General features: G+C 42.9%; 1 protein-coding gene across 1 annotated transcript in view; it reads left to right on the top strand.

The window, feature by feature from the left end:
- The window catches only part of LOC114570973 (E3 ubiquitin-protein ligase pellino homolog 1-like), a 38,713-nt gene that overhangs the window by 6,375 nt on the left and 12,338 nt on the right, over positions 1 to 20,000 (top strand). Inside the window, exon 2 of the mRNA XM_028601670.1 lies at positions 8,818 to 9,015. Coding sequence (XP_028457471.1) covers positions 8,930 to 9,015 — 86 coding nt within the window. The 5' untranslated portion in view covers positions 8,818 to 8,929. The remainder of the gene's footprint in view (positions 1 to 8,817; positions 9,016 to 20,000) is intronic.

The raw sequence follows: 20,000 nt of genomic DNA, 5'->3' as shown, positions 1-20,000 counted from the left end.
AGTCTGCCTATATTTTGAAGTCTGTACTCGGTAAGATAATTTGTGATAGAATGATTATATAGGGTATGCTTTTATATAGACCTTAGTGGTTCCCTAATACTGTTAGGGCTGGGCGATATGGACCAAAAGTCATATCCCGATATATTTTGGCTGAATATCGATATACGATATATATCCCGATATTTTTTTCCGCAAAGTGAGAGCAAATGTTCAGTCAAAGCCAAAATCAAATATGACATGTCACAAGTAGTTTCATAGAAACAGTTGCAAAATCAAATAAATAATAAACCGGTTTCTTCACCTGGTTCATGATTAAATGCTCAGCTGTTCAAATAATAAAATGTAAACCTAAATACTGTATAACAGGAGTACCTTTTTTGAAATCAAAGCTCCATATTTGTGATTCGTTCCAAAGGTCAATTAAGCTTTTGATATTAATATAATCTACTTTGTTCAAAATGTAATGCCTCATGCCTGTAAGCCTAGGTTTATAGTCCCATTCTTCCACTTGATACTGCTTCCACTTAAGTAAACTAAAAGATGAACTATCGACTACAAAACAAAGAAACTAATTAATGTGTTAATACAAAGAATATTTATTATGATCGGTTCACAGATCTGAGTCAAACGGAAACTTCACCCTTCTGAACTAAGAGTTTCTGCTTCAAGGTGAAGTTTAAAACAGACTGAAATGTCCAGGCTCATTCCTCCACTATTTATTTCTGTATGTATTTATCGTTACATGTCATTTTAACGAGCACTGAGCTCCAGATCCTGCAGCTGCAGGCGGTCTCTGCTGCCCCGCTGTAGCTTCTCTCCGTCCGCCTGCCGCGGCAAACTTAGTGGAACTTTCCGCCCGATATCGACATACAGGTCGTCCTGGACTACGTGTAAGATCCTACCGATCACCACTCTGTCTTTGGCTGGTCCGATCTGGATCAGCGGGGACGGCGCAGCAGCGAGGCAAAGCTGTGTTTTTACCGGGGAAGAGGCGCTGCGGCCGGCCACGGAGCTCTCCGCCTCCGCTGCCGCGGAGCTCAGGTTGCTGGTCGAAGGCGGCATACATAATCATAAAACACATTGTCACCTGTTAAATGTTATTCATTGCTGTTTGTTCTTTTCATTTCCTCTATCGAACATAATTAAGCAGTACAAAAGTCCGGCATCTTTAGCGTTGATCGGAATGCTTCGGACCCCTGTTCCAAGATGGCGGCGGTTTTGACGTATGTTTAGAACCTCAAGGCGACATCTGTGTATATATCTATGGGAGTAAGGATCACATTTGAACTATATCGATATATGCGATATGGTCTAATTCCATATCTCATTTAAAAATATATCGATATATTTTTTATATCGATATATCGCCCAGCCCTAAATACTGTATCTGAAGTGTCTTTTATATAGACCTTAGTGGTCCCCTAATACTGTATCTGAAGTCTCTTTTATATAGACCTTAGTGGTCCTCTAATACTGTATCTGAAGTCTCTTTTATATAGACCTTAGTGGTCCTCTAATACTGTATCTGAAGTCTCTTTTATATAGGCCTTAGTGGTCCCCTAATACTGTATCTGAAGTCTCTTTTATATAGGCCTAAGTGGTCCTCTAATACTGTATCTGAAGTCTCTTTTATATAGGCCTTAGTGGTCCCCTAATACTGTATCTGAAGTCTCTTTTATATAGACCTTAGTGGTCCTCTAATACTGTATCTGAAGTCTCTTTTATATAGACCTTAGTGGTCCTCTAATACTGTATCTGAAGTCTCTTTTATATAGGCCTAAGTGGTCCTCTAATACTGTATCTGAAGTCTCTTCTATATACAGTACAGGCCAAAAGTTTGGACACACCTTCTCATTCAATGTGTTTCTTTATTTTCATGATTATTTACATTGTAGATTCTCACTGAAGGCATCAAAACTATGAATGAACACATATGGAATTATGTACTTAACAAAAAAGTGTGAAATAACTGAAAACATGTCTTATATTTTAGATTCTTCAAAGTAGCCACCCTTTGCTTTTTTTGATAACTCTGCAAACCCTTGGTGTTCTCTCAATGAGCTTCATGAGGTAGTCACCTGAAATGGTTTTACCTTCACAGGTGTGCTTTGTCAGGGTTAATTAGTGGAATTATTTCCCTTATTAATAAAAAAGCAAAGGGTGGCTACTTTTCATGCCATGGGAGAGGCAATTCGGTCGGTGCCTAAAAAGAATTGAATTCGGTACCCAGACCTACAGATTACCAATTAATGGATCAATCTCAATTACGACCATAAACAAATAACTTGAACTCACTTGAATGATGTTGAGATTTACTCGCCCCCATGGTGTTGCTGGCAAAACTGTAGCCAAAGCTAGGGTGAGTAAAGGCTCTGACCCACCAACCCGATTATCGGCCGTTGGACAGTCTGGCGAGGTTGGTGACTCGAGTCTGTTCCGTGCCGTCGTCAGTCGGAGGAGCCGTCGGCTTTAATTTTGGCCGATTTGACTTGTTGAATCGGCCAGTGGGCAGTCGGACTCCATGACCCATCTGATTGGTGGAGTGCTAGCCCTTGACTAGCGAATCAGTGCACTTATGTTAAAACACTTACCGGAAATGACGACAGGATGAGCGTGACGAACGGCCCTCAAAATCTGACCAAAATCTTTCAAACGGACCTTTGTTGATCTGAAATGAAGACAGATTCAGCAACGGCACGGCCTATTTCTCACTTAAAATGTTTTCAGAATCACGTTTCGGTGAACTGTTTTCCTAAAATACAAGATCGTATTCCAAACGAGCCGACATTATGGTCGTCTTTGAAATTCGCGAGAAGCCAGTGTCACTGCCCGATGTGAGTCGAGCGCAGATTTGTAGTAGTAGCCTCCAAGATGCTAACGCCTTTTTGAGCTAACGTTAGCAATCAAACAATCATAGATACCCTAAAACGTTTTTGAAATGACTGCTGCTGCTGCTAGCTACAAGTTAGCAATCAAACACAACAAAGGCTGTCACTTGAATGGAGCTTTGAGCTAACGTTAGCAATCTAACAATCATAGATGGCTACAACGTTTTTGAAATGATTTCCATCTTCCGTTATTGTATGTAAAGAGAAACTTTTTATTATTTTATGGATTTCACAAATTTCAGTAAGACACGTTATGCCGTAAACTGTTTGAATCTGAGCATGCGCGACTCACATCGGGCAGTGACACCAGACCCACGTGACGCGTTTGTCATCTCCGGTTTTATTTTTGGGGCGACAATACAGATTAGCGCCGCCTGCTTTATTATGGAGACGTATTACGTCACGCGCACGTGCAGAACGTACGATCTTCAGAGTTTTCTGAGGCACTTTTTGGACCTCAGGGAGCCGAATGATCCATATACCCCTGACTGCAGACCCGCTGACCTCATTGTGGGCGGAGTTAAACGTTTAACCCCGCCCACTCTCAAACATTGAAGCGGTTAGCCTCCACAGCTGAGACAGCATGTAATAACTTTAAAAGACCCTCAAAATAAAACTTGAAAATAACCGTTAACATATATAACAGCTGTTAGCTACGTCAGTTCTACTTTACTTGAGCTCATTTAAAATACAATCACTCAATACTTGCCTTTATTGTTATTACTGTAAAGTCTTCTTCTCCCATTAAGTTTGACTTAACGTTATTTTAGACTGAATCTAGCTGTCAGCTAGCGGTTAGCTGAATTAGCTGTTAGCTAAACTAACTAAAACGTTTTAGCCATCTATGATTGTTTGATTGCTAACGTTAGCTCAAAATGCCATTCCAGTGACAGCCTTTGTTGTGTTTGATTGCTAACTTGTAGCTAGCAGTCATTTCGTAGGCTACTTGATTGCTAACGTTAGCTCAAAACGCCGTTAGCATCTAGGAGGCTACTTGATTGCTAACATTAGCTCAAAACGCCGTTAGCATCTTAGCTAGCAGTCATTTCAAAACGTTTTAGCTTTTAGCGTTTTAGCTATCTGTGATTGTTTGATTGCTAACGTTAGCTCAAAACCATAGACAGTATATTGTAGGCTACTTGTCACAAAAGGAACGCATGCGCAACTCACATCTGCACTCGACTCACATCGAGTAGTGACAGCGGGGTTAAACGTTTAACTCCGCCCACATTGAGGTCTGCGGGTCTGCAGTCAGGGGCTTCTCGAATGATCAGTCCGACTTCCTTTTCTGCCGACGGCCGGCCGCCGGTGTTGGTGTGTCCGAGGCCTTTGAGCTTCTCGACATTCTGCAGCTTTTGTGTTGACTAGACACCGGGAGAGCAAGGGATAAAATCAGCATTGAGCGTCTCCGTCACGAGAGGAAAGAGACGCACAAAAGAGCAGTTGTCGACGAAGGAGTGGAGTCCCTTTAGAAGTCGTTCTCTTTATCTCGTGTCCAGTTATGGGCCGGTGAATGGGTCTCTGTCCTCCGGCAGTTCACTGACTGTATTCATGGCCGCTGAAATTAGCTTATGGAGGAATGGGGGGTGAGGCTCTCTTTTCACAATACGTGGATCTAGGGCTGGGCGATATGGACCAAAAGTCATATCCCGATATATTTTGGCTGAATATCAATATAAGATATATATCCCCATATTTCTTTCGCAAAGTGAGAGCAAATGTTCAGTCAAAGCCAAATATGACATGTCACATGTAGTTTCATAGAAACCGGCTATTTCAGTGAACAGTTGCAAAATCAAATGAATAAATAATAAACAGGTTTCTTCACCTGGTTCAATGCTCAGCTGTTCAAATAATAACATGTGAACATAAATACAGTATAACAACAGGAGTACTTTTTTTGAAATCAAAGCTCCATAAGGTTTGTTTTTAAATTGTTAAATTTTTCTTCAACACATTTTCAGCGCTTATTTCTACGTCCCATATTTTCTGATATAGGGCTGGGCGATATAGAGAAAATCAGATATCACGATATTCTTGACCAAATACCTCGATATCGATATTGCGGCGATATATTCTAGAGTTGACAGTTGGTGCTCTCGCAAAATATCTTCACACTTAGATTTTAGATAAATAATCATTAATAATAGAACAGCTGGAACAGTCTGGTGGGTTCAGAAAATGACATCACTTCACTGTAATGCAGCCTTTAAAACCAGGAAAAGACACTTATGTCATATCACGATATTACGATATCCAAAATCTAAGACGATATATAGTCTCATATCACGATATCAATATAATACGATATATTGCCCAGCCTACGTGGATCTATAAATGTCTTGCACCAACTGAACCCAACAGGTTTCCGACAGGGCTGCAGGGTTTTCCCCCAAAAGCGCCACATAAATGCAGTTTATTTACAGTTGCCACATCCTGACGTAATCCTTGTTATGATCAGTTTAGCTGCGAGCCGATGACCGGAAAACAATCTCACTCGATGAAGCTTCTCTGTGTTCTTAAAACAAACAGAGTTTATGTTTACGTCCGATGTTTCTCGTTTAAAACACGTTAACGCGTATCCTTGACTTCTAACACACATATTAAATGCATTTCCTGATGTGTAACAGCTGGCTGTAGATCAGTGGAATAGTGTGAAATCCTTGGCAGGGATGTGTATTATTAAACTAAATGGTTACTTCACAGGTTAACCTTTTTAAATAGGTGGCGTTTACTCAGACTGATTTTAGCCGAGGGGATCTCTATTTCAGGTAAATATTAATCTAATACAATACAAGATAAGATAAGGTAGACTTTATTAATCCCACACTGGGGAAATTCCTGTGCTACAGCAGCTCATGAGGAAAAATGTTCACACATCAGAATAACACAAATACACTAAGTAGTTATAGGAGAAAAAAATATACAGAAAGTATAAGAAATAGAAAAAATTGAATTAGTTATAAGAATAATAGTAATAAAACAGACCGTATATAAACTAGGGCTGCCACCTCTTAGTCGTTAGTCGACTAATCGCTCGTTTTGGTCTTAGTCGACTAAGATTTCTTTAGTCGATCAGTCATTTTTTATGCTTATTCATGCTTAATTACTCATTTCCAAGAAACTTCTGAGCACATTTATGGTAACCACAAGATTTAAAGTGGTGCTTTTGCAAGATTAATTGTGGAGAAACTCAGTTTTACAGATGGTTAATTAACTACATTTATATTGTGCTTTTCTAGTCTTAACCACCTCTCAAAGCGCACAGCTCTGTCAATTAAATCAACTAATCGATTAGTCGACAAAATCCTATAAGTGTTAGTCGACTAAGGATTTCTTTAGTCGGGGACAGCCCTAATATAAACACAGATATACAGATGAGTAGAGATGACATATTGCACAGTCGGAAGTAGCAAAGAGTTATAAATTTGCATAATGCAGAACATTGTCCAGTGATGGCTCATATTGCAGAAACAGCAAGCAGTGCTACATTATGATGTTGCATTAAAGAGTCTTGACTGCTGCTGTAGTACTGAGAGTGCAGCAGTCTGCTGCTGAAGGAGCTGCTCAAGGAACTCCCAGTCTCATGTAGTGGGGGGGGGGTGAGAGGTGTTGCCCATGATTGATGCCAGCCTGGCTGACCTCCTCTATGGTGTCCAGAGGGCAGACCAGTACAGAGCTAGCCCTCGTCACCAGTCTGCTTAGCCTGTCCCTGTCCCTGTCCCTCTCTGTGCTCCCAGCTCCCCAGCAGGCTACCACTTCACACTAAGACTCCAACATCTGTAAACCCCCTGAAATGACCCATAAAAAAAACATTTAACTTATCTACTTCAGTGACTTTATTTGCATGCAAATAATATTAAATTTTTTTAGGCAATTTTATTTGTATAGCACAGTTCAGCAGCAATGCAATTCAAAGTGCTTTACACAAGACACAAAGACACAGTCACAAATTAATACAAATACAGAAAAAAAAAAACAGTTAATACGGAAGGAAGAAAAAAAAATCTAATACAAGAATGAATTAAGAAAAGGCAGTGTTAAAAAGAAAGGTCTTCAGCCTTGATTTTTTTACCCTTATTCTGAAAAATACAATATTCTGACTGAGCTGTTTACACGGCTAATGAAAGTGAATATTACACTAATAATGCAGTTTACACGCAGCCGTGAAAAATAGGATTTTTATTATTATTTATATTATTATAAAGTGTTCCAGCAGTGGCGGACTTGTTGGGACCGTGTGAAAACCCAGCATCCCTCTTTCATTCCTTCAACCAGCTCCTTTTTAAAAGGTCAGTGTTGTGATGTTTGTGCATATTCAAAAACCTGTTGAAACTAGGGGTTGGGCGATAGAGAGAAAATCAGATATCAAGATATTCTTGACCAAATACCTCGATATCGATATTACGACGATATTCTAGGGTTGACAACTGGTGCTTTAACAAAATATCGTCACACGTATATAGGGCTGTGCTCGATTGAAGAAATTCTTAGTCAACTAACACTCATTCAATTGTATCGACTAATCGATTAGTTGACTTAATCGACAGATCTGTAAATCTGAGTTTCTCCACTAAGGGTCATGCTAGAAGCACCACTTTAATTCTTGTGTTTACCAGAGATGTGCTCGTACGTTTCTTGGAAATAAGTCATTCAGCATGAAAAAAAGCATCAAACATGACTAATGGACTAAAGAGATCTAAGCTGACTAAGACCAAAACGACCGATTAATCGACTAAGAGGGAACAGCCCTACAAGTAATGTCTTAGCGGGGGAAAAGGCAAATAATCCCTGAACCTCTCCTCTCTAATGACGAAGGACTTGGAGTGAAAAGGAGTTTTTTTTTCAACAAGCCCTGAACTCGTTCTGCTTCATAAAATCAAAACCCATCAGTGCAAAATTCGTCAACAACGACAACCACTTGGTTTTACGGTGACGTTGTGTCCTCTTCGGTCCTTTTGACACGCGGCTTGTTTTTCCCCCCCCTCCCTCCACGATACAAAGGACATCAGTTAGTGAGTCACCCCCCGTCACGGACGCACACCTAACAACCTTTGCTCTGTGCTGGAGTGAATTCATACATTGTGTGTGTCTCCCCCACAGCTCCCAGTACAAAGACAGTGTGGGCGTATTGTAGTAATGAATGCTGTTGTGTTGAAGCCTTTGTGCGTGTTTGTGTAAATGTCTAAAACAAATCCAAAGGGACTCTTTCTCAGAAAAGTAAAAACTTCTAGTGCTGCTGGTTATATTCTTCATTAAAGGACAATTCTGGTACAAAATGAACCAAGGGGTTAGCCTACTTGGATAATGTCAAAAGAAATCTCTATTTCCACACCACACTTCCACGGTAGCATAATGAGGGTCCCTACATGTAAACCCATGCTTTGAGAACTTTGTAAGTGTACAGACAGTTTATTAAAAAGATGGTTTATAAAGACTGTACCGTTCACGTACACAGGCAGGCGCCATCTTGCCGTTCTTGAGCTATGTTACTTGTTACACGGCGTTCATGGTTCGACTGGTTAAAGCCAAATGGCGTGTTTTCTGCACGCATTTTGAGCTATCCACGTGCATGTCTACGCTGTATACAGCGGATGTAACCCATAAACACGCTAAAAAACGATTATGCGTCTTGATAACACGCCAAAATGGTATACGAATTGGCTTATAAATTGGCTGAGATCAGTCTGAAGTTGTCTTTTAAAGGTCTTGTTTTGTCAGTCCAAAACCCAAAGGCATTCAGTTTATATAAGATATAAAACAGAAAAGAGCAGAAAAATCTCCATATTTGAGAGCCTGAAAACGGCATTTTCTGCTATTTTTGCATTTTAAATTACTACAAAATCCCTGGCGTCGTTCGACTGATCTTCACAGCTCTAAAAGCGTATTTATCTTAAAATACTTCTCCTTCTTGGGATTGTATTTGCAGGTGATGTGCGTACCTGCGCTGATGGCGGCGCTCTGAGGGTGACAGCGGGAGAGACCTCACCCTTCCTCCCCTCCTCCCTTCACCCCCACCCCACCCTCCGAAGGCTGCACAGATGTTTTCACTCGATCAGGAAAACATCTCCACCTCCCCTGCTTCCACCAAAGGACCAGTCAAATATGGAGAGCTCATTGTGCTGGGGTAAGACGTTCAGTAGTCCCGCGTTGCCAGACCTTCCTCCACAGCGCTGCGGAAGTTTTGTGGCGCCAAATGTGACACGCCAGAAAAAAACCAGACAGGAATACTGTACTCGTCTACCGGCAGTGGGAAAGGAGTCTGTCGGCTATTTTTAGCATGTTTTAAAAAGGTCTTAAAGGTCCCATGACACGTCTCTTTTATATAGACCTTAGTGGTCCCCTAATACTGTATCTGAAGTCTCTTTTATATAGACCTTAGTGGTCCCCTAATACTGTATCTGAAGTCTTTTATATAGACCTTAGTGGTCCCCTAATACTGTATCTGAAGTCTTTTATATAGACCTTAGTGGTCCCCTAATACTGTATCTGAAGTCTTTTATATAGACCTTAGTGGTCCCCTAATACTGTATCTGAAGTCTCTTTTATATAGACCTTAGTGGTCCCCTAATAATGCATCTGAAGTCTCTTTTATATAGACCTTAGTGGTCCCTAATACTGCATCTGAAGTCTCTTTTATATAGACCTTAGTGGTCCCCTAATACTGTATCTGAAGCCTCTTTTATATAGACCTTAGTGGTCCCCTAATACTGTGTCTGAAGTCTATTTTATATAGACCTTAGTGGTCCCCTAATACTGTATCTGAAGTCTATTTTATATATAGACCTTACTGTGTCTGAAGTCTATTTTATATAGACCTTAATCCTGTATCTGTATCTGAAGTCTCTTTTATATAGGCCTTAGTGGTCCCCTAATACTGTGTCTGAAGTCTATTTTATATAGACCTTAGTGGTCCTCTAATACTGTATCTGAAGTCTTTTATATAGACCTTAGTGGTCCCCTAATACTGTATCTGAAGTCTATTTTATATAGACCTTAGTGGTCCCCTAATACTGTATCTGAAGTCTTTTATATAGACCTTAGTGGTCCCCTAATACTGTATCTGAAGTCTCTTTTATATAGACCTTAGTGGTCCCCTAATACTGTATCTGAAGTCTTTTATATAGACCTTAGTGGTCCCCTAATACTGTATCTGAAGTCTCTTTTATATAGACCTTAGTGGTCCCCTAATACTGTATCTGAAGTCTTTTATATAGACCTTAGTGGTCCCCTAATACTGTATCTGAAGTCTTTTATATAGACCTTAGTGGTCCCCTAATACTGTATCTGAAGTCTCTTTTATATAGACTTTAGTGGTCCCCTAATACTGTATCTGAAGTCTCTTTTATATAGACCTTAGTGGTCCCCTAATACTGTATCTGAAGTCTCTTTTATATAGACCTTAGTGGTCCCCTAATACTGTATCTGAAGTCTCTTTTATATAGACCTTAGTGGTCCCCTAATACTGTATCTGAAGTCTCTTTTACATAGACCTTAGTTATTATCAATTTAGGTTCTCAATAAATTTTGGCCTGCCTAAGTTTTTGTCACTTTTCTATAGCCGCTTTCCGACCGGAGGGATTTCTGGAGTTCCTAGAACCCTTTTTTTTCTCGTACTCCGACTGGACCAATTTGGGGATTTTTAAGTTCCTCTGGCTGCAGGTCCTGTAACTCTTTCAGCTCCTACTTCAGGGTTAGGGTCTTATCGCTGTTCCCTTCTCAGCATCGGGACCTATAGGTCAGTGAGTCTCGGGTTTCCGGTACAGACAGACAAACAACGGGAACATTTTAACAATTTTCGCCATCTTATTCATCACTAAATTCACTTCTGACAACGTTTTAGGTGAGAAATGAACTGTTTAGATTTCGACTACAGACAGTCTTGCGAAAATTGATGCCGAATTGACAATTTGCATCAAAGTTTTCGGAGATGAGAAGCTCCAGGAAGTGAGGCGACAGCCAGCAGGCGCCTGCCGGGGCTGCTAGCTCGTCGCTCGGCCAGTCCGGCTCAGAGACCCCGCTGTGAGCTGGAGGTGTCTCAGACCGGACACACACACACACAGGCACACACACACACACACACACACACACACACACACACACACACACACACACACACACACACACACACACACACGCAGCAGGCGGAGGCGGGGGAGAGAGAGCTACCCGTTTCTCTTCGGGAGACTTATTTAAATTATGACAAATATGTTTATATACATTAGATTTAGTATGTAGTTCATAATTTTTTTGTTGTATTTGTTTTCTGATTTTAATGCTATAAAGACAGTTGCCGTGCTTGAATCACTCCCTTACCCCTCCCATAGTCCCTACGGCCACTTGGCCAGTGTGAATAATGGAGTAATAGGCCAGTGTGAATCAGTAGATCTGCTTAGAAGTGGACTTTTCCTATAACTACGTTCCTGTAACTACTTGGTCGACAAGCAGCTTATATGAGACATGCAATAATGCAGTCACAGTATTTACACTTTTTCTCTTAAATAAAAGCATGTCAATAAACTAACCATGTCTGGCCCTTGGTGTGATTCTCTTTTTCCAGTGTGGCCCGTAGTGAAGTTGAGTTTGACACCCCTGCTCTAAATCATCAAGATGGAGCGTGAAAGGTTTTGCTTATTTTAGCCTTTTAACTACTCATATATATGTGCACTCTGCTGACCATTTCTTTTTCTAAAGAACAACATCTGTTTTTAGATTGGGTTCCTCATTTCAGATCAGCGACTGAAATGAGACTATTTCAACATGTAATTCTAACTTCCTTTAGATAATAATCCACCAAAGTGAAAAAGGAAGTCGGCCTCATCTCATTTGTTTATCAGGAACTCAGCTTTTTTTTTTATCATCGTGTGGTTATTCCCTCTGTATTAACTTATCGTTGTGGAGCCACAGTGAGAATCAGCTGATGGGAAGCATGCAAAAGCATTGCATTCGTGAGTGAAGACGCGCAGTAAACCAAAACGTACAGAGCATATAAACAACGTAACATCTTTTCTCACATTTTAAGTGGTTTTGGTGGACTCTGATATTGCAGATGTCAGTTGAATGAAGGCACCAATCAGGAATGAGTTGAGATGCGTGCGCTTTAAGGCTCTTTTATGGTTCTGCGCAGGCTCCACCGCGGAGCTTTTTACATTCCCTATTTTACCGACGTGCGTCTGTGGAGGGAAAAGTCCGCTGTGCATCGGGTACAAAATATGAATGATACATGCGTCGGTGTACAAAGGCAATTGCGCTGAGCGCAAGATAGGGCCCTACGAAGGCTCGACACAACATGAGACTTTGCTCCAAGGATCACCAGTGGCTCTACACATGAACTCCAGCATTGAGAACATTGTTTGTGTTCACAGAGTGTACTAAAAAAGGTTTTCAACAACTCACTTTAGCAGATGGTGTTTACGCTCGCCGCCATCTCGCCAGTCAAAAATAGGCGATCTCCGAATGCGAATGAACGGACTCCATACAACAAATTATCCTTGCACTTACACGGAACTAAGCTTTAGGAGCTTTCAATCTCTACTCTCCTCCCTGTTACGTCACATTCAGAGATCGACTCTTTTTGACCAGCGAGATGGACGGAGAGCGGAGACACCAACAGCTAAAGTGAGTTGTTGAAAACCTTTCTTTTTAGTAAACTCTGTGGACACAAACAATGTTCCCAATGCTGAGTTCACGTGTAGAGCCCCCGGTGAGACTACGAGCTAAGTTCTGTTGTGTCGAGCCTTCTTAGTGTTTTAAAAATGTTGATTTTAATGTGATCATAGTAAACGCCCCTAGCACTCCCATTCAAAAGGCCATTTGAAGTGGCCTTTCTGTCCTAATTATGCTTTCAAACTTTCGAACTTTGACTCGGGTACATTCACAAAAACACCCCAGGTTGCATTTTTGGCGAGAGTTACGCTTTGGCGCAGATAACAATTTGTACATTGTCAAGTCAGTCCAGACAAATGAGATTAAACAGATCCTTTCGTTTGCGCTCCGCGGGCCTTGTGGCATTTTTATGTGCAGTGTGAAATTGTTCAGAAGCAGCATAAGTCAGCCTGAAGCCAGTTTAACGTGTGAAGAGACTCCACCACAGCGAAGAATGCAGCTGACTTGCTGACTGAAGGCCCATTCACTGCAGACACAAGAGAGCGCCTGTGGTTTCAGACCTTTTGTTTGCTTTCGTATAGTAGCGGCCACACGGGGAACTAAACCGAGCCAGAAACTGCCACTTACACCAGCCGAGCCATATAGTTAGTGTAAACACAGGGTGACAGAGGGAGCCACAGTGGGAGTTGGTGGTCTGGGTTCAGGTCTAAGAAAAGGAAGTGAAACCTCATTGTCATCTGAAACGCAGGAAGGTTGCATTATCCAGGGAAAGAATGGCTCCACTTTTTAACTGGACTCCAAGTGTTTACTTGACCTGTGGCTGGCAGCCGGCTGGCTCTGAAGATAACCCTCCAACCAAAACGGGACTTTTAATTAAAGCTCCAACAACATTTAACTTCCACCTTTTTTTTTTTTCTGTGTCAGATTCACAGCAACTCAGGGCGACAGTAATGCTGCGCAAATAGATTATGTCATGCAAAGACTTCAGTTTTTCAGTTTGTATTTTAACGGGCGTCCTGATAGACAAATGGTCAACCACATTACCGCTGCTTCCTGCTTTTGAATGTGGACTGAAACAGTTGTCGCTATTCAGCTTTTCTCTGGAACCACAACGCTTCCCGTCTCCAGTGAAAGTGTTTGGGGAAAATGGGCTTGTTTGTCTTTTCACCTGCAAGAGGTCGATATGTCCAGGATGTGTTTAGCTCAGCATAGAGACTAGAAGCAGAGGGAAACTAGCTAGCCTGGATTCATTCAATTTCTTATTTACATGTTGTATTTGGTACATCTGGTATCTGTAACTGAATGGTGTAGAAATAGAAATGTAAAAAGAGAGACATTGTGGTTACTTTAATTGGACTTTATGTAGCTTTTTGACTCAAAATCACCAAAAATCCTTCCCTAAGTCGAAGATTAAACTCTTAATTTATGAATGAACTCCTTGTTTTCATGATATCCTCTGGATCAAATCAACAGCAGCCAATCAGATCGCACAACCAGCGGGGAAAGGTGTGTTTGTCAGTGTAGACGTGCAGACAGACGGATGTACAGATTATCAGATTTAAAAAAAATTAAATACAGGATTGACTAGGATCCTGGTTTATTTCTTTATCTCCACCAGTTGTAATCTTTACACATTGATATAGATTTTTAACCACTTTGGAAATAAGTGTTTTAAGTTAAGCTTTTCAGTGCTTTCCTCTGAGATTTTGTGTCATGATACTTGCTTATTATTTCTGTAAATTAACATTCAGTGAAAGGCACATAATAACTTGTATAGGACGTGAAACACTGAGGCTACATTAACATCGCTACGGTGTGGTTTGTAAATGGAGTTTTGAGCCAAAAGCAATCTCCGTGCACACACATTTTTAGCTTTTAGTTTTTAGCAGGGGGGAATGAGAGGGGGAAACGACAGAGCAGGGGGAATGAGAGGGGGAAACGCCAGAGCAGGGGGAATGAGAGGGGGAATGAGAGGGGGGAATGAGAGGGAACGCCAGAGCAGGGGGAATGAGAGGGGGAAACGCCAGAGCAGGGGGAATGAGAGGGGGAAACGCCAGAGCAGGGGGAATGAGAGGGGGAAACGCCAGAGCAGGGGGAATGAGAGGGGAAACGCCAGAGCAGGGGGAATGAGAGGGGGAAACGCCAGAGCAGGGGGAATGAGGGGGAAACGCCAGAGCAGGGGGAATGAGAGGGGAAACGCCAGAGCAGGGGGAATGAGAGGGGGAAATGCCAGAGCAGGGGGAAGGAGAGGGGGAAACGTAGCAAAAGGTATTAGTTTTTAAACCAAAACGTAGCAATGTAAATGTAACCTAAGTTTAGGACTTAAAGGTCCCATTTTATGCTCATTTTCAGGGTTCCTCATATTTTGTGGTTCTTACATTTTTACATGCTTTAGTGTTCAAAAACATTTTATTTTTCTCATCCTGTCTGTCTGAATATACCTGTATTCACTAGGGCTGCCACCTCTTAGTCGATTAGTAATCGGTTGTTTTGGTCTCAGTCGACTAAGATTTCTTTAGTCGATTAGTCATTTTTTATGCTTATTCATGCTTAATTACTTATTTCCAATTTCTGAGCACATTTATGGTAAACACAAGATTTAAAGTGGTGCTTTTGCAAGAGAAACTCAGTTTTACAGATGGTTAATTAACTACATTTATATTGTGCTTTTCTAGTCTTAACCACCTCTCAAAGCGCACAGCTCTGTCAATTAAATCAACTAATCGATTAGTCGACTAAATCATATAAGTGTTAGTCGACTAAGAATTTCTTTAGTCGAGGACAGCCCTAATATTCACCCTCTGTCTGAATCGCTGCAATTTAATGCCGGTCTCTTTAAGACCCCCCTTCCGAAAAAAGCCCAGTCTGCTCTGATTGGTCACCGTTTCCAGTTCTTCTGCACCTACACTCTCTGCGTCTCAGCACTGTCATTAGAACCGGGGAGTGACTGTAACATGGCACTGTAGCGGCACTTTCTACCTATATATAGTACAGTTGTGACATCACAACCGTACCAAAGTCCTAACGGCTTGTTTAAAGGCACAGTTTCTGAATCCAGGCTGTGTGCAAATCTCTGTGGATTGAACGTCTTGATACTTTCACAGTATTTATACAGCAGCTCGACCTGCTCTATAAGCAAACAAGATATGAAAATCTCACTTTTTTTTTATTTTTTACCGTAGGGGACCTTTAAGACTTGTTGGTCTTGATTTGAGTTTCATAGCGATGACTTGAGATGTTGTCCCACCTCTGGTAGATGGTGCTTATTTTTTAGGAGCCACAGAGAAGAATGCAGCTGACTTGCTGACTGAAGGCCATTCACTGCAGACACAAGAGAGCGCCTGTGGCTCAGGGAGGCTGGCTGCTGTGGTTTCAGACATTTTTGTTTTTCTTTTGTATTATTGTATCCAGATATGAAATAAAGCCGTCCGGGACCCCAGACCGTCACACTCTTTAATCACTGACGTATAAACCTGGATTGGGCTTCTTTTGGCAGATTTATACGATCAAAACGTGCATTTATGATTGCCTCATTAGCATTTAGGGCGTTATAATCACAAATTAAATCCCTCTTGAAAACACATCTTTCACAGACTTTGTGGCCTGAAATTACTTTTATCTGTTAAAACTAGTGCTGTCAAATGATTAAATAATTTAATCGCATTAATGTCATAGTTAACTCGCAATTAATCGCACATTTTTATCTATTCTAAATGTCCCTTGATTTCTTTTTGGCCCATTATTTCTTTCTCATTTTAATGCTCTGATCAACATGGAAAAGTGGATCAGCTTGCTTTGTGCTTTTGTTGCCTGGCTTTGACGGAGGGGGGGGAATTGCCATCAGCTGTGTGCTCGGCCATCAGCTGTGTGTTTGGCCATCAGCTGTGTGCTCGGCCATCAGCTGGGTGCTCGGCCATCAGCTGTGTGTTTGGCCATCAGCTGTGTGTTTGGCCATCAGCTGTGTGTTTGGCCATCAGCTGTGTGTTTGTGCTGTATCATACGATCAAAACGTGCATTTATGATTGCCTCATTAGCATTTAGGGCGTTATAATCACAAATTAAATCCCTCTTGAAAACACATCTTTCACAGACTTTGTGGCCTGAAATTACTTTTATCTGTTAAAACTAGTGCTGTCAAATGATTAAATAATTTAATCGCATTAATGTCATAGTTAACTCGCAATTAATCGCACATTTTTATCTATTCTAAATGTCCCTTGATTTCTTTTTGGCCCATTATTTCTTTCTCATTTTAATGCTCTGATCAACATGGAAAAGTGGATCAGCTTGCTTTGTGCTTTTGTTGCCTGGCTTTGACGGGGGGGAATTGCCATCAGCTGTGTGCTCGGCCATCAGCTGTGTGTTTGGCCATCAGCTGTGTGCTCGGCCATCAGCTGGGTGCTCGGCCATCAGCTGTGTGTTTGGCCATCAGCTGTGTGTTTGGCCATCAGCTGTGTGTTTGGCCTTCAGCTGTGTGTTTGTGCTGTATCATACGATCAAAACGTGCATTTATGATTGCCTCATTAGCATTTAGGGCGTTATAATCACAAATTAAATCCCTCTTGAAAACACATCTTTCACAGACTTTGTGGCCTGAAATTACTTTTATCTGTTAAAACTAGTGCTGTCAAATGATTAAATAATTTAATCGCATTAATGTCATAGTTAACTCACAATTAATCGCACATTTTTATCTATTCTAAATGTCCCTTGATTTCTTTTTGGCCCATTATTTCTTTCTCATTTTAATGCTCTGATCAACATGGAAAAGTGGATCAGCTTGCTTTGTGCTTTTGTTGCCTGGCTTTGACGGAGGGGGGGGGGAATTGCCATCAGCTGTGTGCTCGGCCATCAGCTGTGTGTTTGGCCATCAGCTGTGTGCTCGGCCATCAGCTGGGTGTTTGGCCATCACCTGTGTGTTTGGCCATCACCTGTGTGTTTGGCCATCACCTGTGTGTTTGGCCATCAGCTGTGTGTTTGGCCATCAGCTGTGTGTTTGGCCATCAGCTGTGTGTTTGGCCTTCAGCTGTGTGTTTGGCCATCACCTGTGTGTTTGGCCATCAGCTGTGTGCTCGGCCATCAGCTGTGTGCTCGGCCATCAGCTGTGTGCTCGGCCATCAGCTGTGTGCTCGGCCATCAGCTGTGTGCTCGGCCATCAGCTGTGTGTTTGGCCATCACCTGTGTGTTTGGCCATCACCTGTGTGTTTGGCCATCAGCTGTGTGTTTGGCCTTCAGCTGTGTGTTTGGCCATCAGCTGTGTGCTCGGCCATCAGCTGTGTGCTCGGCCATCAGCTGTGTGCTCGGCCATCAGCTGTGTGTTTGGCCATCACCTGTGTGCTCGGCCATCACCTGTGTTTTCGGCCATCAGCTGTGTGTTTGGCCTTCAGCTGTGTGTTTGTGCTGTATCATACGATCAAAACGTGCATTTATGATTGCCTCATTAGCATTTAGGGCGTTATAATCACAAATTAAATCCCTCTTGAAAACACATCTTTCACAGACTTTGTGGCCTGAAATTACTTTTATCTGTTAAAACTAGTGCTGTCAAATGATTAAATAATTTAATCGCATTAATGTCATAGTTAACTCACAATTAATCGCACATTTTTATCTATTCTAAATGTCCCTTGATTTCTTTTTGGCCCATTATTTCTTTCTCATTTTAATGCTCTGATCAACATGGAAAAGTGGATCAGCTTGCTTTGTGCTTTTGTTGCCTGGCTTTGACGGAGGGGGGGGAATTGCCATCAGCTGTGTGCTCGGCCATCAGCTGTGTGTTTGGCCATCAGCTGTGTGCTCGGCCATCAGCTGTGTGTTTGGCCATCACCTGTGTGTTTGGCCATCACCTGTGTGTTTGGCCATCAGCTGTGTGTTTGGCCTTCAGCTGTGTGTTTGGCCATCACCTGTGTGTTTGGCCATCAGCTGTGTGCTCGGCCATCAGCTGTGTGTTTGGCCATCAGCTGTGTGTTTGGCCATCAGCTGTGTGCTCGGCCATCAGCTGTGTGTTTGGCCATCAGCTGGGTGCTCGGCCATAAGCTGTGTCTTTGGCCATCAGCTGTGTGCTCGGCCATCAGCTGGGTGCTCGGCCATCAGCTGTGTGTTTGGCCATCAGCTGATTGCTCGGCCATCAGCTGTGTCTTTGGCCATCAGCTGTGTGCTCGGCCATCAGCTGGGTGCTCGGCCATCAGCTGTGTGTTTGGCCATCAGCTGTGTGTTTGGCTTTCAGCTGTGTGTTTGGCCTTCACCTGTGTGTTTGGCCATCAGCTGTGTGTTTGGCCATCAGCTGTGTGTTTGGCCATCAGCTGTGTGTTTGGCCATCAGCTGGGTGCTCGGCCATCAGCTGGGTGCTCGGCCATCAGCTGTGTGCTCGGCCATCAGCTGTGTGTTTGGCCTTCAGCTGTGTGTTTGGCCTTCAGCTGTGTGTTTGGCCATCAGCTGTGTGCTCGGCCATCAGCTGTGTGTTAGGCCATCAGCTGTGTGCTCGGCCATCAGCTGTGTCTTTAGCCATCAGCTGTGTGCTCGGCCATCAGCTGTGTGTTTGGCCATCAGCTGGGTGCTCGGCCATCAGCTGGGTGCTCGGCCATCAGCTGGGTGCTCGGCCATCAGCTGTGTGTTTGGCCATCAGCTGTGTGTTTGGCCTTCAGCTGTGTGTTTGGCCATCACCCGTGTGTTTGGCCATCAGCTGTGTGTTTGGCCATCAGCTGTGTGTTTGGCCATCACCTGTGTGTTTGGCCATCAGCTGTGTGTTTGGCCTTCAGCTGTGTGTTTGGCCATCACCTGTGTGTTTGGCCATCAGCTGTGTGCTCGGCCATCAGCTGTGTGTTTGGCCATCAGCTGTGTGTTTGGCCATCAGCTGGGTGCTCGGCCATAAGCTGTGTGTTGGCCATCAGCTGTGTGTTTGGCCATCACCTGTGTGTTTGGCCATCAGCTGATTGCTCGGCCATCAGCTGTGTCTTTGGCCATCAGCTGTGTGCTCGGCCATCAGCTGGGTGCTCGGCCATCAGCTGTGTGTTTGGCCATCAGCTGTGTGTTTGGCCATCAGCTGTGTGTTTGGCCTTCACCTGTGTGTTTGGCCATCAGCTGTGTGTTTGGCCATCAGCTGTGTGTTTGGCCATCAGCTGTGTGTTTGGCCATCAGCTGTGTGTTTGGCCATCAGCTGTGTGTTCGGCCATCAGCTGTGTGCTCGGCCATCAGCTGTGAGCTCGGCCATCAGCTGTGTGCTCGGCTATCAGCTGTGTGCTCGGCCATCAGCTGTGTGCTCGGCCATCAGCTGTGTGCTCGGCCATCAGCTGTGTGTTTGGCCATCAGCTGTGTGCTCGGCCATCAGCTGGGTGCTCGGCCATCAAGTGGTATTTCAGACTGGACGAGCTGCGACGATAGCTCAGTTCACAACGACAAAACACACACCGATCACTTTGGTCTCGTCAATGGAACCATTTGGCAACTTTTTAAAAGTAAACTTTCCATTCAGAATCTTATTGCCGTCCATTTCGGCGTCTCGCGCTC

The sequence above is a fragment of the Perca flavescens genome, chromosome 2, assembly GCF_004354835.1.
Source record: "Perca flavescens isolate YP-PL-M2 chromosome 2, PFLA_1.0, whole genome shotgun sequence".
NCBI lineage: Eukaryota > Metazoa > Chordata > Actinopteri > Perciformes > Percidae > Perca > Perca flavescens.
The sequence above is the reverse complement of the archived record's forward strand: the minus strand, read 5'-3'. Positions and strand labels throughout refer to the sequence as shown.